Source organism: Anabrus simplex, chromosome 2, assembly GCF_040414725.1.
Source record: "Anabrus simplex isolate iqAnaSimp1 chromosome 2, ASM4041472v1, whole genome shotgun sequence".
Lineage (NCBI taxonomy): Eukaryota > Metazoa > Arthropoda > Insecta > Orthoptera > Tettigoniidae > Anabrus > Anabrus simplex.
In genome coordinates, this window is record NC_090266.1 from 160786028 (window position 1) to 160812709 (window position 26682).

General features: G+C 41.6%; 1 protein-coding gene across 2 annotated transcripts in view; it reads right to left on the reverse strand.

The window, feature by feature from the left end:
• The window catches only part of LOC136863962 (dual specificity protein phosphatase CDC14C), a 451301-nt gene that overhangs the window by 198995 nt on the left and 225624 nt on the right, over positions 1-26682 (reverse strand). For both annotated transcript variants that reach the window (XM_068226497.1, XM_068226496.1), the window contains exon 3: positions 20512-20604. In XM_068226497.1, coding sequence (XP_068082598.1) covers positions 20512-20604 — 93 coding nt within the window. The remainder of the gene's footprint in view (positions 1-20511; positions 20605-26682) is intronic.

Here is a 26682-nt window from a genome sequence, read left to right on the forward strand (position 1 = left end):
ACAATAAACACATGTATTGTACCATAAGGTATGATCGTGCAAAATACAACCCTCGCTCTGACTATGTGTATGTATCACCTATCTCCGGAGACATAGGTGATGTGAGGCGTACCGATGCCGGTGGGCTCCTGGCGCTCCTCTGTCCGTCGTGAACATCTTGTACTTCATTTAAAAATTATTAAAATTTGATTTATTTAATGAATTTGATGCATATAATCATTTAATGTGTGTGTTTTTTTTTGCCTTGCATGTGATGTGACAGGGGTCGTCGTTTGCGTGCTATTATATGCCTGACACAGTGAATTGGTGTGTACGGTATGGCAGTACAGTATAGTCGCCTATCCAGAAACTGCCTACGCCCCTTGTTGCTTGGTGGTCGCAACGGCATACACCGTAAAGTTTGCGCGGCTTATTTAATGTTAAGGCTAAATAAGTGATAGCGGATGTCCTGATAACGTCCTGGGTTAGCACTCGTAACAGCTGTTTGTCGTGCAGACACAAGTGTCATTCAGCTCATGACCTTCACGTGCCTGCCTTACAGGTAGATATGGTGGGATTGTTTCTAGGGTCAAGGAAGTAGGTCCGGATAAGAATTGTGTATGAACATTGTTTCATGCATCGGGAAGCATTAGACTCCAAAGGAATGCAACCAGCATGCAAAACTGTGCTAGATAACGCTGTAAAGCTAGTTAATTTAAATAAGGATCGACAGTTAAATGATGATGATGATGATGATGATGATGATGATGATGATGATGATGATTGTTGTTTTAAGGGGCCTAACATCGAAGGTCATCGGCCTCTGTCGATCGACAGTTAAAAAAACAGGTTATTTTTCGTATTATGTGATGAAACAGCCAGTGAATATACACACCTTTTGCTTCATTCTGAAATTCCCAAGGTTATTTCAATTAGCGCACGAAGTTTTATTGTTTGTTAGTGAACATAATTCTGATTTCGCATTACTCATTGTTGACAAAGCGTGATTATTAGCATTATCCTATCTTTTAGACATTCTTCTAAATTAAATGAACTACATCTGTGCCTTCAGAGAAAATCTTTCACTGTTCTTGATGTTTACGACAAGAAAAAAAGGCATTCGAGAAAAACCTGGTGTTATGGTTTAGTTACATAAAAACAAGCAATTTGCAACATTGGAATAAATTTTAGTGAAAAATGAACATTTTGGTCGATTTTAAGTTTCTTGAAACGGCCTGTAGCCACCTGAAAACTGCGAAAAAAACATTTGAATCTCATCTTTCAGTGGACTTCCAATGCAATTATGTGATCTTAGTCGTCTCAATAACGGATCACTCCTTCAGTGCGGAGTGAATTTCCATGATTACGCTAAAGATGCGCTGAAAATCGCGTGGCAGTTTTACAACCTATCTTTGCGAAAAGGAATTTCTTCGCTCGTTCACGTGAAACAAAATACAGAGACCGACTTAACGTATGTGCCGAGCCTCGATTAAAATTGAATATATTGAGCCAGATGCCCAGGAACACTGCAAGAGGCTAAAAACTCAACCATCTCATTAAAAGTAATTAATAATCCAATGATTTTATTAATTTGGTAAATACATATCAAAAGTCTGCTCAAATACTTTAATAGTTTACTTCAAATTCAATAACTGCTTCCCGTTGGAATTCAAACCACGCTATTAGATTCATTACATTTGTGATGTTTGGGACATCACTGCATGTATTCAATTATTGAACTATATAATTAATTGATAAGATGTATATATTTAATCACTGATAGGTCATTTTTAAATTTATATATATATATATATAGGGTTTTAATCATCCATTTCACATCATCATTTCATTTCTTTGTATCGCGGCTATAACGTATTCTGAACGAACCACATACTGGGTAAAGTATTTCAACACCATTCATATTAATAGCTTGCAGTAAATTTTCCAATAACCGTTGTGAGGTGACCAGAGTCAGCAGGCTAATTTCAGCCCATTTCCAGGAAATGTAAGTCATCAAAGTTACGAGAGACCTTACCCTCTCCACCTTCTGAAGAGACAGTTGAAACATTATGAACGCCGACTTTTCGAAGTTCGCTACCTGACGCTTTGATTTCACGGGAAAGGGAATGTGAACGGACCCAATGAAGCAACGTGATGGATTCACAGCAATACATAGGAGAAGGGATGAGACCTCGAATCTTACTGGACCATGTGATATGGCTGATGGAGGGAGACTTTTGAACCCATATACTTCGAAGACAAGAGCTGGAAAGGGCATTCTTATTCTTGCTCTTAGACACAGAGACGCTCTTGGAAGACGCTCTTACTACGATTCTACGACTGCACATCGGAGAAGATTTTAACTTAGTTCACTTCGCATCTGAGTAGTACCGTAGGATACTACTCAAAAATTACTCTCATTGGGATCTGTTATCTCAATGACGAGAGGTAAAGTCATCGGGAGACCTGTTTTGACTAGTATAGGGGAGGAGAGCTTTTATTATGAATTTAGTTAAGCTACTGTTCCGTAATACGGAAGAATACAAGTGTATTCTCTCCATGAACATAACCCACGGTGGTTTTGCATTTAAAATTAGGACTCATTACGACTTTATGTAAGGAGTACAGTAGGAAGTGTTAAGGCAGGAAAGTCATATTACAGCTAGTGTATTATGCACGAAGCAGAAGTAGGACTGGAATCCAACAGATGGCGCAGCCCGTACGAGAGATCCATCCATCATCAGCTTCAAGATAACAGAGTCTACAAATGGTGAGCTAATGGCATAAGTTACTGCAAGTCTTCGCGCAACAGTTCATTTTCTTAGAGTTAATTTCATTCAATTTTTCTTTTGCTTCCGTAAGTTCAGATTTCGTTAATACGACGTTTTTCATCCTAATAAATAGCTGTGTTAATTTGTATTTTCTGAAATTATTATTAATGATCCTTAAATTCCAAGTTAGTGTACTTAATGATTTGTGTTCCGTCACCCCAGCCCTGGGAGGTTTTTGAGTCTCATTACGTATTATTATCAATTATCAACTTTCGTTTTCAAGCCATAAGCTTGAAGACTTGCGCCCATGAGGTATTGTTTATGGAGAAACAATGAGATATCATTTATTTATATTAATATTAAAGTGACCCGCCACGTTATAATTTTGTCACACATCTGTGGGCCGCGTGGGTACGTCACACATTTATAATGGTACAACATATCCACAATTTTACGGATAAAAACATACCAAAAAAAAGCCCCTATAAATTATTGGTCCGTAGAAACATTCCAAAAAGTAGTCTAAAAAAGTACCGAGCTCGACAGCTGCAGTCACTTAAGTGCGGCCAGTATCTAGTATTCGGGAGATAGTAGGTTCGAACCCCACTGTCGGCAGCCCTGAAAATGGTTTTCCGTGGTTTCCCATTTTCACACCAGGCAAATGCTGGGCTGTACCTTAATTAAGGCCACGGCCGCTTCCTTTCCACTCCTAGCCCATTCCTGTCCCATCGTCGCTATAAGACCTATCTGTGTCGGTGCGACGTAAAGCAACTAGCAAAAAAAAATGTCTGAAAAGTAGTCGTCTACTTGCTGTTTTGCGAATGAAACCTAGACAGTGGAAAGTCGAAAATAAACATAAAACAAATGTTGGTGGATGGCGCATGGTTCAAGTACATCATTATTATACAAAATCAAAACCAAAAAACATATTCGAAGCGATAACAAGGATAGTAAAACGTAAACGCTCCGTTATTAACTAGTTCATACATTTCATATATTTCAGACATTTTACTTGTATTCGAGTATAAAGGTTGATAAACGCTGACGTATGGGATGCAAATTCACGCACACACAGATAAGATGCTTGCATAATGAGAAGCTTAACAACTTGATAAGCAATACGCGAGAGACGGAAAGTATTCGCCAGCTCATGAGCCCTAAATCCTAATACCTTATCACGACCTTAAATACTGAAATTCACCCTACAAGGCTGGCGGCCTCAATTTTCTTGAACGCGCCCCAAAACTCAAGCAATATTCTCATATTTTCATTAAAGGTCATAAGTTCTAGTTTGGGAAGATAAATGTTTCTGTTAGGTGGCTGTAGTATGAAACAATTCGTTTGATCTTTAAGTACAGGTTATATTTCCAGTTAGAAGATACAGTCAGTCCAAATAGTATTCGTCTACTTGCTGTTTTGCGAATGAACCCTGTCTAATGGACAGTGGAAAGCCGAAAATAAACACACAAAAAAACAAAATGTTAGATGGCGCATAGGTCCAGTACATCATTATTATACAAAATCAAAACTATAAAACATATTCAAAGCTATAACAAGGATTGCAAAACGTAAACGCTTCGTTATTAGCTAGTTCATACAGTATTCGTCACCGGACGAGTTGGCCGTGCGGTTAGGGGCGCGCAGCTGTGAGCTCGCATCCGGGAGATAGTGGGCTCGAATCCCCTGAAGAACGTTTTCGGTGTTTTTCCATTTTCACACCGGTGCGACGTAAAGCAAATAGCAAAAAAAAAATATGTATTCGTTTACGCTCGGAATGGCAGTTTAAAACGCGAGATCGGGGGTGAAACATTACTCGTGATTCACCCTTCCGCACCTCACTCAAACATGTTCTTGTTGTGAACGGCTCTGGAGACGTGTAGGTTGTACACTCGAAATCTTCAGTATCTCGTTTCCAAAAATATTAATTTAAGGCAAGAAATCAGTACAGCCCTCAGAACCACCCAAAACTTGCTTACACACTCTCTCTCATTGGTCACAACCATTAGACGCGTTAACAAATGCACACATCTGAAGAGTGAAGGAGTGTGGAGAAAACGAAGTACGAGGATATCTAGCATGAACGAAACACAAGCGGAGGGGAAGGTGCTTCCCCGCCTGCCCACACGTCCCACTGGCTCGACAATGAAGCGAGAGGGGAATGAAGGGAGGAACCACACGCCTTCTTCAATGCAACAGACGTTATGTCAATGTCAACTCATTGAGGGTCAAATTCTCCAGTTTCTTTGTAGTACTGGGGACGAAGCGGAGCAGTTGTTGTGACGTCATCACCCGGTAGTACCGATTGAACTACCGAGTGAATGCCCTGACGCGGGACGTTTAAACAGGTTATAGGTATGGCACTGCAAAGGTATTGCATCCCCCTATTAATACCCTTCTCTCACAACGTAACAACTGTAAATATCTGCATATATATTCACTATAATTGTTATATACGTAACTGCTAGGGAGTAGGAGGTAGTATGTGGAATAAATGTTAGTAACTCGTATAGTTAACTCATTCGAATAGTGAAAAAAAAGTATGGCGCATACCTACCGAAAGGGTTTGTATACAAGGGGATTGGAAGTTAGCAGAAAAATAATGTATTAACAATTATTTCGTAAGTTCATGTGATACGGTACATTGTTAATGAGAAGAATAACCTGAATATAAAGAATCTTATCAGAATATAATGAAAAAAACTGACATAATTTAATCTACAGGATGACAAAAGTAATTACGTAAATGAACGTTGACTGGAATGTCCTTCTTTGCAAATATGATTACAAAACATATCTGACAACATACTACTAAACGTCCCAATGCCAAACAGCTATCAGTAGAATGCTTCTATAAATACAGTTATTATATTATATTATATTATATTATATTATATTTGATGTGCCACAACCCGTCGCGTATGTGCGGCCACAAAATTTGCATTTTGCGTGTTTCCTATTATCAGTGATGTCAAAAAACTGCCAGGCATCGACGGTTTTCGTGGCATTTGTGGAACAACGTTCTGTAAAAATTTCTTTAAATTCCTTTAAATGTTCTAAAAATATAACTACTATCTACGAATATGTTTAAATATAACACTAACACCACAAATATAATCTAACAGACTTTACATTATCTACAAAACATAACAAGCGTAGGAAATATATATGTACATTCGAAACACACAGATTGAATACAGGTACTTTCGTACGTGTGTTGTGCGCTACACTGTGCTCAGGTCCTCCGCGAGTACTCGCAGTTGTAAGCGGAGGGGATCGGTGGTGCGTTCTACCGCTACAACCGGATTACTCATCGGTATTACTCGCTCCGTCCCCGCCTCTATTTCTTTGTAAGTAATGTGTGCGAGGTCTGGCTGAAACGTTAGTGGTCTCGACTATTACTTCATTATGAAATGGCGTCCCGCTCAACCACTGTAAGGAAGAATGACTTATTTTCGTCAATATAGGCCGTGTTAAAATACTACTACTACTACTACTACTAATAATAATAATAATAATAATAATAATAATAATAATAATTGTTATCCTCAAAAACCAAAAAGTGAAAATGACCTGGCATTAAATAATTATAATTATCAGAGACGCAACGGCGTTTGGAAAACCGTTCCTATGAAGTTATTGTCTGCACTATTCCGACAATTAAATTACATATATTGGGGTGGAATTACATCGTGCACACTTCATCGCAATTAAATTACGGTTAATTGTTTTCCTTGATTAGGAAACGCTAGTATAGCCAGGGTGTTTATCCATAGATACAGCTTAATCAGTTCCCGAGAAAATGACGTTGGGAGTGGCCTCTGTGTGTGCAACGTGGCAAGCAATAACTCCTGGAAGACGAACACATGTGACGTAGCCTTGGTTACTTCTCCTTCAATCTCAGTGTTGGCCAAAATATTCGCCCAACCGTTACCTGTTTCCTTTTCTGCCCGGAATTCTTGTGATCGCGATTGTATAACGGGTCGGAAAGGTAAAGAGATGTGCGTAACGCAGAGGAAAACTCATCCTGCGGTTGCATATTCAGTGCAAATCGTCCTATGCAATTGAAACGCTAGTGGGCAGACCACGATCAACGGTTTCGTCGGTCATGGATACCTTCTGCACAACAAAAACATTCCAAAACAAGCCGCGGAGTGGTTCTTCTCGGGATCTGACCGATCAAGGCGAAAGATTTATTACGCGAGAAATATGTGTTAACACATTAAGGAATACCCGCAAACAAAATGGGTAAAATGGCCGGGTAGCTCGTAAGAAATGTTGGGTGAGCGAAACGAACCGCAAGAAACGGCTTGCGCTCGCCAAAGAACATATATTTAAGGACGAAGACTTCTCGAAGAAGCCATATTTTCGTACGAAAGCAAATACAACATATTTGGGTCAGATGGCAGGCGAATGGTTTGGCAGAAGAAAAATATGGAGATGCAGCCGCAGAACCTTGTCCCCACAGTGAAACACGGTGGGGGTTCCCTCATGGTGTAGGGGTGCATAAGTGCAGCAGGTGTAGGACAATTACATGTCATAGAACAATGGATCGGAAGATGTACATAAATATTTTAAAGGAAAATTTGAAAACTACTGTCGAAAAATTGGGTCTGCAAGGCACGTATATCTTCCAACAGGACAACGATCCGAAGCACACAGCTCCAAATACTAAGGAATGGTTATTATTTAATACCCCAAAACAACTCAAAACACGCCCCCCACCCCACCCAGAGCCCCAATATGAATCCCATAGAACACCTGTAAAAAGTGCTGGAAGATAACATCAGAAAACGGCGAATTTCTAACAAGAACGACTTGACGCAAGCTCTGCAAGACGAATGGGACAAAATTACATCTTCCACCACGGCCAACTTCGTTCGCTCCATGCCGCGAAGATTGCAAGCAGTCATTGCGTCAAAGGGAAACCCTGAGAAGTATTAATTTCTGTATTTTGTACAGTACGGACGAACAATTTATGATCTGGCGAGGAAGGGCATTTTTACGTTTTGTAATATTTGTTATCGCTTAGAATGTATTTTTGTTTTTGTTTTGTAATGACAAATAGACCATTGTGCTAATCAAGTGGATCGTTTGTTTGCTTATTTTTGTCTTCCCTTGCATTACAGACACGTTTCTGTCGCAAGAATGCGAATAGAAGAATACTTTTTCGACACACTATTTTCAAATTGTTTACCGATGATAATGTACACATTACCTCAAAGCCTCCTTATAGTCTTTTTGACAGATTTTTCTTTGGACAAAACCCATGGCGATGTAGCCCTGAGTGCCCTTAAAGGGGCCCATAGACGTGCAATATTATTGTGCAATATCGGGGTTTGTGCAATATAATTGATAGTGTGTACTTCGTATTGAAGGGTTGTGCAATATATTGTACAAATCAAATAAGTTTGAAATATATTGCACAAACCACAAAATACTGTGCCGTGTGTTGGCAATATTGTGCAATATCCCGTCCTCCGGCCAGTTGTTATCAACAGGTGGGGGAGAACGTATCGCGATGGCAGACAAACAGGAAGAAAAATAGTTTCTTTTGGAGTTTGTCGAAGTGTACCATGACCTTCCGGCTCTATGGGACGTTAAGAGCAAAGATTACAGTAATCGCGTTAAAAAGAAGTGAACAGTACGAGGTGCTTATTGATAAATATCGCGAAAAATACCCGAACGCCGATAAACAAGAAGTTATTAAAAAATCAATTATCTGCGTAATAGTATTCTTTTTCTCGATCTGAGGCGTAACCAAAGCGATAAGTTCATCAAACAATTCACCATTCATGCGCAGAAAGTTTCAAAAATCATTCGGCTCGCATTTTCTCACTTCAGTGAGTAAATTTTCAAGAGTGTAGCTTTCTCTGTCCAGAAACCACTGTTTGGCCCATGTCCTCCTTTTCCGTTTCTGCTTCTTTTTTGGCACTTACGCCCATGGCGAGCAAAACGCAGCAAAGATCAGTGTCACTCAACATGTTCACCAAACAAAATAACGGCATGGACTGACTATATATTGCAACGCATATTGTACGTCTGTGACCGCTTTGCACAATATATTGTACAACCCTTCAATATTACGTACACACTATCAGTTATATTGCACAAACCCCGATATTGCGCAATAACATTGCACGTCTACGGGCAGCTAACAATATATTGCACAATCCATTTTGCGCAATAATATTGCACGTCTATGGGCCCCTTAAGGCTTGGTTTCTCAGAACCGACGCATGCGAGGTGCGAGGCCCGCCTCGCACAAATCCAGACTACATGAGCTTATGCAAGTGGTTTCTCAAGCTGCGCGGTGCGCAGTGTGCGCAACCTCGCAGTGAGACCTCGCAGCGTCACCACGCACTGATTCGTCCGGCCAGATTTGTGCGAGGCGACATTGTTTCTGTTCTTGTTTTTACTGTTTTAAGCAACACGATGAGCTTTAGGGACGAAGTGGACGAGGAACTGATTGAAGAAGTTCGAATGCACCCAGTGTTGTATAACTTACAACACAAGAGCTACAAAAACAACGTTGTGAAAGACAACTTATGGAAAATGATATCACTGAAGTTGGATAGAACAGCTAATAAATGTTGCTAGTTTTATGTATTATACGATGGTCTTGAGAAGGAAAGAGTTCGTAAAAATAGAAACTCCAAAAATGGAGGTACCAGACGATTAATGTTAATTTACTGTCATTTGGAACCTCCGTTCTTGGGATTCTTTGTTTTTTCATTGATGTGGTAGCTGCATCTGTGGATTGGTGGTAGAGTGTCTATTATTATTATTATTATTATTATTATTATTATTATTATTATTATTGATGTTACTTAGCCTATAACAAATATAATGAGTTCAGTTTCAAAGGATTAAATAATTAACAGATTTAGAAATGATATATCAACCAATAAATCCATTACTTTAATATCAAATATGCCAATATATATAATTTACAAAATTTGAGTTCAGTATTGTTCATATAATAAAATCACGTGTTTTATTTTAATAACGGTGTTCATTCCGTTATTATGATAATTGGGTCACAGAAAAAGTAAACTATAGGTAAACAAATACATGTTTGTCCGTTAGAAAAAACTTTCACTCGACCCTGTTAGCATATTCTCTTTGTTATACCGATTCTCCCTCCCTGCTACAAAAATATTTCTTGAAGCTGTCTCTTATCATGAAAGCATCATGTGTAGAATTACCTCCGTTGTCAGCTGCCAGAGGAATCAGGTTTTCTTCTGTTAATTCCAAATTGCCAATAAAGTGTTCATTTGGGCACGGAATTCGCTCATTCCGGAGAAGGTTGTGGACGATACAGCCTGACATCACAAGATCATCAACAGTTTCCATTGATACTGCTATAGGGGTGAAGAAAACCCTCCAGTACTGAAACATAATCCGCTTCCTCTTCCAACTGTAGCGCACAGGCTGCGAGATCCAATGAACAAGACATGTGCTCGGCAACTGATCCGCTTCGCAGCCTGGGAAACCACGAGCCTCGCAGCGTCATTGGAACGAAAGTACGCAACGTCGGCCTCGCACCTCGCATGCGTCAGTTCTGAGAAACCAAGCCTTTAGCCTACCAAGCGACCACTGCTCAGGCTGAAGATCATGCGATTACGAGGTGACGCGTGGTCAGCCCGACGAATCCTCTTGACCGTTATACTTAAGTGTTCTAGACGGGGAATTTTTAAATTCTCCTGTTACCCTTTATACGATATAAGCATAAGAATGTCTATATTGAGTTTGAGGAGACAGATCGTCTTGTCCTCCAACATTTTGTATAATTACTTCACGTCCAGTTAAGCTGCAGAAATTTATTTAGCTATTTGTTTCTTCGCTGATGGCCCTTATACACAATAGGCTCAGTTGCGTTCTGTCTCTCATTTCTCGTTTATTTCGTCCTGTCTCATTCTTTTTTTCTTCAAGTTGCTTTACGTCAAACCGACACAAATAGGTCTGTCTCATGGTGACGGTGTGATAGGAAAGGACTAAGAGTGGGAAGGAAGAGGCCGTGGCCTTAATTAAGGCACAACCCCAGCAATTGCCTTGTGTGAAAATGGTGAAGCACGGAAAACCATCTCAGCGCTGTCGACACTGGAATTGAAAACCAGTATCTCTCGATTGCAAGGTCACAGCTGCGCGGCCCTAACCGCACGGTCAACTCCTCCGGTCCTACTCTTGTTATGGCGTCATTACGTATATAAATATTTTATTATAGAATGGAAATTAAATCAGCAATATCTCAACGAACAATGTTATTTGAGCATGGAATCAAAACAACAACCTGTCAATCAGAGCTATCGTACCTTCAGTGATGGAACACTCCACCTTCACAAATACCCACCGGCTGGCTTTCTAGCGTAGTGGGTTCTTATGGGCTTGTCTCAATATTTCAGTATTCCTGCTGCAATCAGTGTGGCACTGAAAAGTTTTAAATACGAGGAGCCCATGTTGGTAGGTTTACTGCCTCATAAAATAGACCCGTTTCTAGGCAAAATTCCAGCAAATTGGTGGCTCTTAAAACTGATAGTAACTGAAGTACACTATACATTTAGTATACACAAATGCTTACAAAGCTACATTTTTCCCTATACTATAATACGAACTAGCTTTGTCTTCTTTTCATTTACATTATCTCACTGAATTACTTGTACATATCATGGGAGGAAGCAAGCCAGTTAACACATGTAATGAAACCTCATCTACAGGGAAGAATACAGGGTGATTTCTTCCATCGTGTACAAACTCTAGGCATTGATCGCGGAGAGGATACGGAAGAGAAATGGTCTAATGAACGTATGTCCGGAAACGCATGGTGTCCATGCTGGCGACCATGTATTCAATCATACTTTGTTACAGAGACTGCAGGCCAATACGCGCTGTACCATGCCGCCACAGTTACAGTATGCGTGGTTTCCTCCTAGAGGGTGGTTTCGTTCCTCATACGTCATGCCCTAGCGCCCTCTTCTGCCATAGTCATCGGTACCGTTGTACACAAGTCACTTCTCGTGCTGACTTACCGGGTAGGGATGTGTTACAGCGTTGTACACAATTGTTCCGTATTCGACTCGAGAGCTTGCCGACATGGTGTTTACTTACGGCAAGGCAAATGGCAACGGGCAGCGGGCAGCACGGTTGTATCGGGAGGCATATCCCCTCCAACAACCACCACAGCATTCAATGTTTGCAACAGTGTTTCGCCGTTTGTCTGATACAGGGTCTTAAAGAAGCAGGAAATCATGAAGGAGGTACCCACCCTGTTCGGACACCAGAAGTGGAGGAAAATATGGAAGGCGACCGACGTATCAGTACCAGGCAGTTGGCTGCCATTACACGGTAAGTCAGGCGAACGTGTTCAACATTCTCCATGACAATTGCTACTACCCGTATCACTTACAGCACGTGCAGGGCGTACTAGCGACAAACTTTCCACATCGGGAGCGGCTTTGTCACTGGTTTATTTACCAGGTAACTACGATTACGGGATTTGTGGCATCCATCCTATTCACAGATGTGGCCACCTTTACGCGGAGTGGTATCTTCAACTTTCATAACAGTCATCTGTGGGATTGTATCCAGAACCCCTATCGTTTGTTGCCAGCGAATTATCACCAGCGCTTCAGCCGGATAATTGGCGACCGTGTTTTGGGACCAGTCTTCCTTCCACGTCGCCTAACAGGCCGGAACTGTCGGCGTTTCTTGCGGGTGACTTTGCCTTTCCTGCTCTCGCGCTGGAAAACCATTGATGATTCGCAGGGTTATGTGGCTGCTACATGATGGTGCTCCAGCCCACTTCGCCGTGAACATCCAGACGCATCTCAACAATGTCTTCTCTGGTCGATGGATCGAACAAGGAGGACCAGTTGCATGGCCTGCTCGTTCATCAGATCTCAAGCCGTGCGATTTCTGGTTATGGGGCCGTCTCAAAAGTATCGTGAATGCAGAGCCCATTCCAGATGAGGAGACAATGGAGCAGCGTATTCATGCTGCCTTTGACACTCATCGGATGCAGCCTGGCCGATGTGAACGTGTGAGATAGAACAAGTTACGGCGCGTACACGCATGAGTGGAAGCACATGGAAACCATTTTCAACACATACTGTAACTGTGGCTGCAAGGCACAACGCGTATCAGACCGCAGTCCCTGTAAATACGGATGGTTCAATAAATGGTCCCTAACAAACAAACCATGCATTTCCGGACATACATTCATTACACCTTTACTGTTCCGCATCCTCTCTTCGATGAATCCCTAGAATTCGTACACGGTGGAATAAATCACCCTGTAGATTGTAATGCTAATAGGAGGAAACATATGAACGTATACTTCACTCCCTTGTGTTCAAACGCATGCTTGCCTAAGGTCGTTACATCCCTAAACAGCTGTTCGGTACCGAAACCCCACGTAGAAGACTATGCTCAGTACTTTATAAATTCTAAATTGACGTTTTAGCGTTGCCTAGCAGTTGTGTGTGAAAACACGGGCGTCCAACCTATTCAAAATTTCCATTCAATCGATTTATATACATAGAGCGCGATCGAAAGCTAGCTGCCAACTCTCTCGTTTAAATTCATCACGTAGTTAGGCCATCCCTCTCAGCGGGTACGTTTCGCAATCTTTTGCATTTTCTTCAAATATTTGTATTTTTCATGTAGTTCTTTGTGGTCTTTGTCACTTCTGGCATGATATGACGAAGGGTGACCTGCTGCAGTTCGTGATGGAAAATAAACCACAATTGCCGGTATATTTTGTGGACAAATTTACAAGCTGTTATGGAAACAAATTAGACTCCACTGCCACTTTCATGAAATTTGTATCTACGCACAGATTATACTGTCATGTCCATACAAAAACAGAAAGACTACAGATAGGAAGTTCATATTCGCAGGACATGTTCATTAGTATGTTCTGCAGAAACGATTAGCATTTCAGTAACCTAGGTTCCGCATGTGTCCTGTTGCCTAGTAGGCACTGAATCTTCCATGGGTACTGATAACATGTTCCATGCGTGATGGCATCGACGCGTTAACGGCGCGGATGGCGTCCTGGGGTGTAGCCACCCATGCTGCATTCAACTGGTTCAACAGTTCATCTTTGGTGGTTGGCGTTGAATCACAAGGCCGCACCCGTCGTTTCACCATATCCCACACATTTTCTATTGGCGACAAGTCTGGTGATCAGGCGGGCCACATCTTGCGACAACAAGAAGGCACACGTTCGTGCAGCAACATGTGGTCGCGCATTCTCCTGCTGAAATATAGTGTCTGGGGTGTCGTGCAGAAAGGGTATGGCTACGGGTCGCAGGATGCCATTCACGTAGGTCAAACTGGACACAATGCCCTGGACACTCCCCAACTGTGACTTGTGGTTGTACCCAATAGCACCCCGCACCATGAGGCCTAGAGTTGGCGAAGTATGTCTTGTGCGAATGCAGCCAATCAATCAATACTGATCTGCATTTAGGGCAGTCGCCCAGGTGGCAGATTCCCTATCTGTTGCTTTCCTAGCCTTCTCCGAAATGATTTCAAAGAAATTGGAAATTTATTGAACATCTCCCTTGGTAAGTTATTCCAATCCCTAACTCCCCTTCCTATAAATGAATATTTGCCCCAGTTTGTCCTCTTGAATTCCAACTTTATCTTCATATTGTGATCTTTCCTACTTTTATAGACGCCATTCAAACCTATTCGTCTACTAATGTCATTCCACGCCATCTCTCCGCTGACAGCTCGGAACATACCACTTAGTCGAGCAGCTCTTCTTCTTTCTCTCAATTCTTCCCAACCCAAACATTGCAACATTTTTGTAACGGTACTCTTTTGTCGGAAATCACCCAGAACAAATCGAGCTGCTTTTCTTTGGATTTTTTCCAGTTCTTGAATCAGGTAATCCTGGTGAGGGTCCCATACACTGGAACCATACTCTAGTTGGGGTCTTACCAGAGACTTATATGCCCTCTCCTTTACATCCTTACTACAACCCCTAAACACCCTCATAACCATGTGCAAAGATCGGTACCCTTTATTTACAATCCCATTTATGTGATTACCCCAATGAAGATCTTTCCTTATATTAACACCTAGATACTTACAATGATCCCCAAAAGGAACTTTCACCCCATCAACGCAGTAATTAAAACTGAGAGGACTTTTTCTATTTGTGAAACTCACAACCTGACTTTTAACCCCGTTTATCAACATACCATTGCCTGCTGTCCATCTCACAACATTTTCGAGGTCACGTTGCAGTTGCTCACAATCTTGTAACTTATTTATCACTCTATAGAGAATAACATCATCCGCAAAAAGCCTTACCTCCGATTCCACTCCTTTACTCATATCATTTATATATATAAGAAAACATAAATGTCCGATAATACTGCCTTGAGGAATTCCCCTCTTAATTATTACAGGGTCAGATAAAGCTTCACCTACTCTAACTCTCTGAGATCTATTTTCTAGAAATATAGCAACCCATTCAGTCACTCTTTTGTCTAGTCCAATTGCACTCATTTTTGCCAGTAGTCTCCCATGATCCACCCTATCAAATGCTTTGGACAGGTCAATCGCGATACAGTCCATTTGACCTCCAGAATCCAAAATATCTGCTATATCTTGCTGGAATCCTACAAGTTGAGCTTCAGTGGAATAACCTTTCCTAAAACCGAATTGCCTTCTATCGAACCAGTTATTAATTTCACAAACATGTCTAATATAATCAGAAAGAATGCCTTCCCAAAGCTTACATACAATGCATGTCAAACTTACTGGCCTGTAATTTTCAGCTTTGTGTCTATCACCCTTTCCTTTATACACAGGGGTAACTATAGCAACTCTCCATTCATCTGGTATAGCTCCTCCGACCAAACAATAATCAAATAAGTACTTCAGATATGGTACTATATCCCAACCCATTGTCTTTAGTATATCCCCAGAAATCTGATCAATTCCAGTCGCTTTTCTAGTTTTCAACTTTTGTATCTTATTGTAAATATCATTGTTATCATATGTAAATTTTATTACTTCTTTGGCCTTAGTCTCCTCCTCTATCTCGACATTATCCTTGTAACCAACAATATTTACATACTGCTGACTGAATACTTCTGCCTTTTGAAGATCCTCACATACACACTCCCCTTGTGCATTAATTATTCCTGGAATGTCCTTCTTGGAACCTGTTTCTGCCTTAAAATACCTATACATACCCTTCCATTTTTCACTAAAATTCGTATGACTGCCAATTATGCTTGCCATCATGTTATCCTTAGCTGCCTTCTTTGCTAGATTCAATTTTCTAGTAAGTTCCTTCAATTTCTCCTTACTTCCACAGCCATTTCTAACTCTATTTCTTTCCAGTCTGCACCTCCTTCTTAGTCTCTTTATTTCTCTATTATAATAAGGTGGGTCTTTACCATTCCTTACCACCCTTAAAGGTACAAACCTGTTTTCGCATTCCTCAACAATTTCTTTAAACCCATCCCAGAGTCTGTTTACATTTTTATTTACCGTTTTCCACCGATCATAGTTACTTTTTAGAAACTGCCTCATACCTGCTTTATCAGCCATATGGTACTGCCTAACAGTCCTACTTTTAAGACCTTCCTTTCTATCACATTTATTTTTAACTACCACAAAAACAGCTTCATGATCACTAATACCATCTATTACTTCAGTTTCCCTATAGAGCTCATCTGGTTTTATCAGCACCACATCCAAAATATTTTTCCCTCTGGTTGGTTCCATCACTTTCTGAATCAGCTGTCCTTCCCATATTAACTTATTTGCCATTTGTTGGTCATGCTTCCTGTCGTTCGCATTTCCTTCCCAATTCACATCTGGCAAATTCAGATCTCCCGCTACAATCACATTTCTTTCCATGTCGTTTCCCACATATCTGACTATCCTATCAAATAATTCCGAATCCGCATCAGTGCTACCCTTTCCCGATCTGTACACTCCAAATACAGTATATCAAGTTGCCTATTATCTTTAGAAATGAGCCTTACACCTAGAATTTCATGTGTCTCATCTTTAACATTTTCGTAGCTTACAAATTCTTCTTTCACCAGAATGAAAACTCCCCCTCCCACCTTTCCTATCCTATCTCTACGATACACACTCCAGTGCCGTGAGAAAATTTCTGCATCCATTATATCATTTCTCAGCCATGATTCAACTCCTATTACAATATCTGGTAAATATATATCTATTAAATTACTTAATTCTATTACTTTCTTTACAATACTTCTACAGTTCAACACTAACAATTTTATGTCATCCCTACTTGATTTCCAGTTCCCTGTTCCCTTATCACCGCTCCCTAGGCCATCCCGTTTCCCTGAATGTACCTCCCTATTACCCTTCCAAACAAATTTCCTAACTTATACGTACCACTGCGGTTTAAATGAAGGCCATCCGAGCGCAGATCCCTTTCTCCTACCCACCCATTAGGATCTAGAAATTTCACTCCCAGTTTCCCACATACCCACTCCATAGTCTCATTTAAATCCCCAATCACCCTCCAGTCAGTATCCCTCCTACACAGTATTCCACTAATAACAATCTCCGCTTTCTTAAACTTCACCCGTGCTGCATTTACCAGATCCCACACATCTCCAACTATGTTGGTACTTATATCAGCTTGCCTTACGTTGTTGGTACCAACGTGAAACACTACCACCTTCTCCTTCCCCTCCTCCCTCTCTTCTACTTTCCTCAACATCTGCCTCAACCTAATTCCTGGATAACATTCTACCCTGGTTCCCCTTCCTCCACACACTTTCCCCATGTGTCTAACGATGGAATCCCCCATGACCAGAGCCTCAACCCTACCCACCTCATTTGATCCCCTCCCCTCCTGGTCAGCCCTATCTTTCCTGATAGCTGCAGAAGCTACTTCCTCCTCCCTTTTCTCCTTCCCATGACCCTGTTCCACCTGTCTTTTCCTATCCTCTACTCTACATTTCCCTTTCCTACCTTTTCCCTTCCTCCTACTTCCACGCATCTCAGCAACAGTTCCCTGTCCCTCATCTTCCCTCTGTTGTTCTACCTGGAGTGACTCGTACCGATTTCGCACTGACACCTGTCCTGAATTCTGATCCTGAATAGACCCCTTGGCCTGCAATCTCCTTCCCCTTAGAACATTAGACCACCTGTCTTCTACAACTCCTCCCTCTCCTTCCCCTTCCTCTTGTACACCTTGTCTCCCCATGTCTGCGTTGAACCAAAATGCGGCCATTATTTTCAAACAAACAGAATCTGGATTCGTCCGAAAACACTATCTGTTGCCATTCCTGTCCTCAGTGACGTCGTTCCTCACACCATTGCAGTCTAGCATGTTTATGCACATTAGTCAAAGGTAGGCGAGAATCGGACGGCGCGCCGGTAACCCAGACCGTAATAAACGTCGACGGACTGTCGCTCCTGATAGTGTACGATGTGTTACACTGTTCCACTGTTGCTCTAGAGCCGAGAAGGACGCAGATCTGTCCTGCAATGCCATTTGGATGAGGTGTGTATCTTCTCGAGGATTGGTCTGGGTAGTGCGAGCAGACCCATCTCGTCGTGTTCTACGGCCTTCTGTGAACCATTCTGTGCACACCCGTTGCACTGCCGACACACTTCGTCTCACACGAGCAGCAAATTCAGCGATGGATGCGTCAAGTTCTCTCATGCACATAATACGCCCTCGTTCAATCTCACTTATTGGACGGTACGGTTCTCGCATACGTCTGCTCAAGTCACACTGATCCATTACCTTCAGTTTATATCCACAACGAGAGATTCAGGCACATTTTGCCAGTCGGTGGTTGTTGGCCGAGATATCGATGTGGACCTTGAACCTGAGGGCCGACATGGTTCGAATGCTGAACATTTCTTCAGAACATACTAATGCACATGTTCTGTGAATATGAACTTCTTATCTCTAGTCTATCAAGGTTTCGGGTTTTTATGAACATGAGTAAGTAATGTTGCTGTAAAATTCAAAGTTTCTGTTTCTAAAGAAGAAAATATTTTTTCTAGTGTTTTTACGTCGCAGTAACACGAAGTTCTTCGGCTACGGAAGGATCGGAAAAGGCTAGGATCAGGAGGGTAGCGGCCATGGCATTAAGTTACAGCCCCCGCATTTGCCTGGTGTGAAAAAAGCAAACCATGGAAAAAAATGTTCAGAGCTGCCGACGGTGGGATTCGAACCCAGTGTTTCCTGAATGCACCGGATAGCAGACTCGCTCGGTAAAAAAAAACGAACAAAACCGTTAGTCGAAGCATGGTCGAAGTTATGGCAAATGCCAGTGCAGATGACTGAAGGGATGTTATGTATTATACACAGCGATATGTGAAGCGAGGGAAAACGAAGGTACACGCATGCACAGAAATCTGTCCAGATATAAGGAAAGCATGGCGTCTCCCACCTTCACTCTTAATGCTTCGCTGCAATTAGACAGCTCGCTACAAGAGTGTTCTGGCTGAAATGGACATAGTGGTGGATGCATAGCAATACACACAATGTGCCTTCAGCACTACCCGTTCATTCCCTTCTCCTCCTTTTTGGTACTGGAGTGGCCTTCAACATTACCCCTTCACTCCTTCCGCCCCTTTTCAGTACTGTAGTGTTATAATCAACTGAGTGTTGATTGTTAAGTTAGGACTCCATTTAGGTGCATGCGTGTACAGTGGGGAACTCTATCGAAAATTTATTGAAATTTTGGGAGCAGGCGATTGTCCGTAATACACCATCAGTGTGTTCCAGTGTTTGAGTATTCCTGTTGGAGTCAATCTTCTCCCTGTACCAGCCAATGGCAGCGAGCAAATTATTTGTTTTCTTCTCTTTCTTTCTCAATATTTTTCTCGTTTAAGTGCCAGACGTTGTTAATAAGTGCGTACAGCTTGTTTCCAGTTTCTGTGAACTTGTTTTCAACGTGTTTACGCCATTCCTTAGCTTTTCTAAGTATTTCATCGTATGAGGGCTTACTTGATTACCTGACCTCGCGCAATAGCAGAGCGCTGGCAATATAGATAAGGCGTTGACCAAATGGTTTGCGAACTGTCAATTTATAAGTTAAGCTGTCCGAAGCATAATGCAGGTAAAATTATAAAATGTAACTTTAACTTTATAACTACATTAATAAAAACCAGAGCGGGTCGAACCCCTCTGTCGGCAGCCCTGAAAATGGTTTTCCATGGTTTCCCCATTTTCACACCAAGCAAATGCTGGGGCTGTACCTTAATTAAGGCCACGGCCGCATCCTTCTCACTCCTAGCCCTTCCCTGTCCCATCGTCGCCATAAGACCTATCTGTGTCGGTACGACGTAAAGCCAAAAAAAAACAGCAAAATTCTGGAATATAAATAACTCGTAACTCTAAAACATTAGATGCCGTAATTGACATAATTATCAAGCGAATGTTCTGCTCTATAGAATCTTCAAAAACATAATGCGTTTCGTTCAGTGGAAATGTTTTAATCACTGATACTTTTTTTAAATTTTGCTTTACGTCACATCGACAAAGATAGGTCTTATGGCGACGATGGGATAGGAACGGCATTTGCCTGGTGTGAAAATGGGAAACCACGGCAAACCATCTTCAGGGCTACAGACAGCGGCATTCGAACCCACTATCTCCCGGTTGCAAGCTCACAGCTGCACGCCCCTAACCGCACGGTCAACTCACCCGGTGATACATTTTTTTAATAGTAGAGATGGTCTGCACTGAAACAACATAAGCACACTGGAGAAGACTAGAAAATATCCTTACCGCATACGATGCGATCAGGAAAGCGGCATTCACTCTTTTCTGAGCATCCATCGTCGTGTAGTGAACTATTTTCTTCTTCGCCAGCGAAAAAGACTGTAAAAAGAGAAAGAAACATTAGATGAGGTACTTACACACTAGCAATGGAAATCAAAATTAACATGGCAAAACAAAAGGTCAAATTCAGCAAATGCTGTCACTACATCAAGTTAGTAAATCTATAATACGTAACATAACTAGTGAATTTACTTAATTTCATTCATTTGTTTAAGATCACGATAAGCTTCAACAGAAGACACCTCGGCACTAATAATAGGCACAAACTTTCCCTCTCCTTCAGCCTGATTTCTCGGTGACAAAATTCAACTATATCGTCCCCCGCAAATCTCCTCGCTGAAATTCCCTTGTAACTTTACTGGTAAAAGAATTTAGTCGCCTATCACCGTTAGGAAACCACACTATAATGTTCGCTTGTTGAATTCTGTGATCAAATAAATACAAAACTAATTGAAAACACATCCCGAAATGACTATCGCGTATGTACGTCTAGCAATCATGACCTATTTTAGGAAATGCAGTTGGGAGCAAAACTAAAGGTCAGATTCAGCAAATTCAGTCACTATATCAAGTTAGTAAATCTACAATATCATTCTCCTTCTACCTCAAGTTAATTCTGCGGATATGAACAAATTAACAGTCATTGCAAAATGACATAAGCATATGTTCTAGGAAAAAGGTACAGAGTGATTGAAAATTAAGATAATTCTTTTTTCACTGAAGACCTTGACAACATTGATGTAGACAAAGGTAATGCTTAGGTTTAATGGCATATTTCTGCGTTTTGTTAGTTTTATTGTACTTAACACAATTCGTACAATTTGCCAGATAGTACGTATTTACCTCCAAGACACAACTGACAATTTTACATCATCATAAACTACGAGACCTATAATTTTAAGTGAAATCTCAGGCATGTCATACTTATTTCCTATAAAGTTTCAGAAAGTTTAAACATCCATGGTCGCTTCCTAACTATCCTAGAGAGCTTCCTCAATACCGGAACTCAGCATGTGGTTCTTGATGGGTTCAGTTCGATTCCAGTTATGGTACATTCTGGCGTCGACAGGGCAGTATCCTTTGGGCCCTTCTTTTTGTCCTATTTACTAACGATCTCATTAATACTATCACCTCATTTCTAGTGAAATTCTCCTATTTTTAGATGACTGTGGAATATACAAACAAATCGATTATTTAATGGGCGTAAACTCCTTACCGAATAGGCTTATTTCTCTCTCGGAATGCTATTTGCTTTACGTCGCACCGACACAGATAGGTCTTATGGCGACGATGGGCCTAGGAATGGGAAGGAAGCGGCAGTGGCCTTAATTAAGGCACAGCCCCAGCATTTGCCTGGTGTGAAAATGGGAAGCCACGGAAAACCATCTTCAGGGCTGCCGACAGTGGAATTCGAACCCACTATCTCCCGGATGCGAGCTCACAGCTGCGCGCCCCTAACCGCACGGCCAACTCGCCCGGTCTCTCGGAATGGTGCTCTACGTGGCGCCTTAAGCCTAATCCCACCAAGTGCACCTCTACCACGACCACGTTTCGTAAATCCCCTATTCCAAGTAAATACCCCTTTCCTGGTAACCCGTTCCTAACTCTTACAGATCAGGACTACTTACGAGTGTTGTTTGACAGTAAAATGTTATTTGTTCCCCTTTATTCAAAAGTTAACCTCACGAGCAATGTCACTTATCGCCTTACTGTACAGATTTTCTGAAATCATCAATATCCACGCCCTCAGAGCCTACTACGTATCTTGCATCCTACCAATTACCGAATTCGCGTCTCCCATTTGGTCTACCTCTTCATGCACTAATCTTAATGACATTGACCGCAGGCAGTCATTCTTTTGTGCCACTGCTAGAGCCAGAGTATCTGATTGTCGAAACTTGAGCAACAATCGGATACTGGATAAGTTAAACCTTCTGCCGTTATCTACTCGCGCGAAAGTAGCCGAACTTATATTCCTGTATAACGCTGTTAACGGTGTATTTCGTTCCCTTTACCTGTATCCTTTTCACTACACGTCCCAACCCGCAAAACCAGCATAAATCCACCCCTTCATATTCCGTATTACCGCTTCTCTCGTGTTCAAAGAGCTTTATTTATTCGCATTCCAACCCCCCTTAACTCTAAGGAACTTGGACGTTTTTTCTTCGTATGCATCCTTTAATCATATCTTTCTTAACCTAGCTCCTTTCGTTTTCTTACAATTTGCTTTACGTTGCATCGACACAGATAGGTCTTATGGCGACGATGGGATAGGAAAGGCTATTACTTTCATATTTATTTTTTTTCTTCTCATTGCTGTCCCCTCTATTGTATATAGTGCAATATTTATTTATTTTTTACTGTACTATAGTGTTACTTATATGTCATATCCGTGCCTGTACCTACGTCTAAGTTGTTCTCTTCGTTTTACTTTCCACCTTTAATTTTCCTCGCTCTTCTCATTTGCCAATACTTGTATTGTTAATTGTTGTCTCCCTACAGTTATCTTGTTAGTTCCTAATTTTCTTCCGCTACTTTTTCATTTATTTTTTAGTTTGCACTGTGCTACTTTATTGTAAATATATTTTTCATTGGGAATTCTAGGACCTCCGTGGCTCAGGCGGGAGCACGCCGACCTCTCACCGCTGGCTCCCGTGGTTCAAATCCCGGTTACTCTATGTGCGATTTTTGTTGGACAGAGAGGCGGCGTTACAGGCTTTTCTCCGCGTGCTCCGGTTTTCCCTGTCATCTTTCATTCCAGCAATACTCTCCAGTATCACTTCATTTCATCTTTCAGTCATTAATCATTGCCCCAGTCAAGTGCGACAGGCTTCGGCAGCCGGCACATTTCCTATCCTCGCCGCTAGATGGGTGGTTCATTCATTCCATTCCTGGCCCGGTCGAATGACTGGAAACAGACTGTGGATTTTCAATGGGAATTCTGTAATTCGGAATCTCGTCAGTTTAATAAATAAATAAATAAATAAATAAATAAATAAATAAATAAATAAATAAATAATTTACATTAAATACATATATACATTCACCGCCAAATAAGCCGACTAACGTCTACGTTTTTAATTGCTGGCAGGGTCAAGCATGTCTACAGAAGTTCCATAATACTGGTTCAAATACACTAGCGGAAATGGAAAGTATTAGACAGAGAAGACTAACTTAACGTAACGAAATTTGTCGCACATGACTTATGTCAAGTGGGGGATCTGATTACAATTTCACTGCCATGCGGTAACACTACAGCCTTCCCCACAACTTAAGTACGGCGTGAATAAACGATGCTGCTTATGTTGTTGATGCAATGAGATTACTGTGATGTTTTAGGTAGATTAATGATTACAGAACGCTCAGACGACGTGCACAACCAAATTCTATCCACCTTTCTGATTTTGAGCGGGGTCGCATAACGTGCATGAGGGTTATGCGAGTATCATACAGACAGTAGTGCACTGACTGCAGAACGAGTGATAAGGAGATGAACTCGGAAGAATACTGCAGCAAGAAAAAGAGCTACAGGTCTTACCGAAAAGACCCCATCAAGGGAAGATCTTCGGATTGTGCGAACGGCTCTGGAGAACAGGCGAATGACAACAGGTGAAATCCGAGCAGCAGTTACAGAACCATTGGAAACATGCTGCTTGGAGCTGGGCCGAAACCACAACTTCCAATGCAGTGCGTACCTTTGACAAAATATCGCAAACAGCAGAATTGTATTGCGTACAGGCTGAGAAATTTCGACTGATGAGTGGCATTCTGCAGTGTTTAGTGACGACTCTCGCTTCTGTCTTGGGCTGTCAGATCGACGAGAGCATGTCCGTAGAAAAACTGGTGATATATCTAATCCATGTATGATTCTTGAGAGAAATACTTCTCCGAACCCTGGGATAATGGTATGGGGAACTATAGCAAAGGACAGATCATTTATGGTATTCCATGGGAAGGTGTTTTTATTCTCAGTACCAGGCTCTAGCCACAAATCTTCGAGAACTGACATAATATATATGCTTCACGCATTAACACTCATTTCTCAAGATGACATCGACAGAATTTTTTATTCAATGTATATCTATCCCTCAGTCCCATTTTCTGGTATGGGGTTGAGCATGAGGCAAGATTAAGTTATCTGGTATATTTTACGACCGCGTGCCCTTCCTGACGCCAACCTCACTTGAGGAGCTAATGAATATGAAATGAATGATTGCGAATTATATTGGGTAATGAGGTGTAAGGAATCGGCTGAGGCCCATGAATAGGAATTGTCCTGGCATTAGCCTGGAAGTGAAAATGGTAAACCAAAGAAAACCATTCTCAGGACAGCCGAAGGTGGGGTTCAAACCCACTCACCTCCCGAATGGGGAACCTGGCACCATAACCATAGCGCGTTAACACGCGCCGCCACTCCGCTCGGTGCATTTTATATTCAATGCCATCACGAATACGAGTGTGTATCCGTTGGATGGATCGTTTCCGAAAAGGGACGAACTTTCAACCTTTTAACAAATGTTATTTGATGATCATCCCCACAAAATTTAAAACATGTTCGAGAAGTGCTCCAGAGTTTAACATTTTCCATTTCCGCCGAAGTATAGTTCCTTATATTTCCCATTGATGGCATCCATATGCATGGAACCTAACTACTATAATCAGTGAACCTCAGTTTTGCGCTTAGTTTCGACAGCTCGAAATAATTGTATCGTTTTCAATAGATTCTAAAATCGAACGTCGAACTTATAGATATTGTTTACAAGCCGTGAACAAGGTTTCCTGCGCGTATTATTGGTGCCATAAAAGACTAAATAATTATTTGAAAGAAATAGCTGAAGATGGCATTTCAGATGATGAAAATATGATGTGATTGGTGCGGGGCAGTGGAGGTAATGAGGGGAAGCCTGTAGCTGGGTGTGAAGATGAAAAGTGACCTGGGGTCAAAACGAATCATCATCATCATCATAATCTGTCGTCAGCCCTTCATTAGAGAAGCATCCGCGGCTATTTGCAAACCACTGTTGGTGCACTAAGAAAAGGTATCAGCTTGAGCGTCATTCGCTTTTAGGGCGTAAGTGCATCCCTGCGAGAACCGAGACAGAAAATTTTTCGAAAAAACAAACAGGGACATCGATACCTACATTCTATAATGTTTGGAGGGTTGAAAACGAAACGTGGCAATATTCATATAATTTGTAATGTGGACATTCTGGAAAGAACAAATAGAAATATTAGAGTAACTAACGTCCCTTATATATTGAAGTTACCTCGCAAACCTTAGTATATATGGTATCAGTCGTAACACTCTGCGTCCGGCGCGTCATATTGAAAATAAAAATAAAAAATGGCCCTTTAGCACAGCTTGCATACCCTACAGCAAAAACGTACAATAGCAGCGTGTTTTGTGTTCATGTACGGAGTACCGTATTTCTAAGTTGTAAGAAAGCTTTTAATTTGCACCTAGACGTCAAACTACACAATTACGCTTCTGCACAGCTGACCAGTATATAGGCTACAATACATTGTTAAACAGCATGTGTGCCGGGCTGAGTGGCTCAGACGGTTGAGGCGCTGGCCTTCTGACCCCAACATGGCAGGTTCGATCCTGGCTCAGTCCGGTGGTATTTGAAGGTGCTCAAATATGTCAGCCTCGTGTCGGTAGATTTGCGGGCACGTAAAAGAACTCCTGCGGGACAAAATTCCGGCACCTCGGCGTCTCCGAAAACCTAAAAAGAAGTTAGTGGGACGTAAAGCCAATAACATTATTATTATTTAAACAGCATGTGCGAATACCGATTACACTGAACAACAACTCTAGTTCAGTTCATTTTATGTTAAATTCAAATATTTAGTCAGAATTGTTCTATTTTTAATAATGTGTGGCCTCCGGAGAGGCTTGGTGCAGGTCTTTCGAGTTGACTCCGTATAGGCGACCTGCGTATCTGTGAGGATGGGGCCCTACCTATGATGATTTCTAATGCGTAAGATAACACAAATACCCAGCTCCTGCGCCATCGTAACTAACCAATTAAGGATGAAATCCCCTACCCTGGCGGGAATCGAACCCTGGCCCCTGGACCAAAGGCCAGCGTGCTAACAATTTAGCCATAGAGCTGG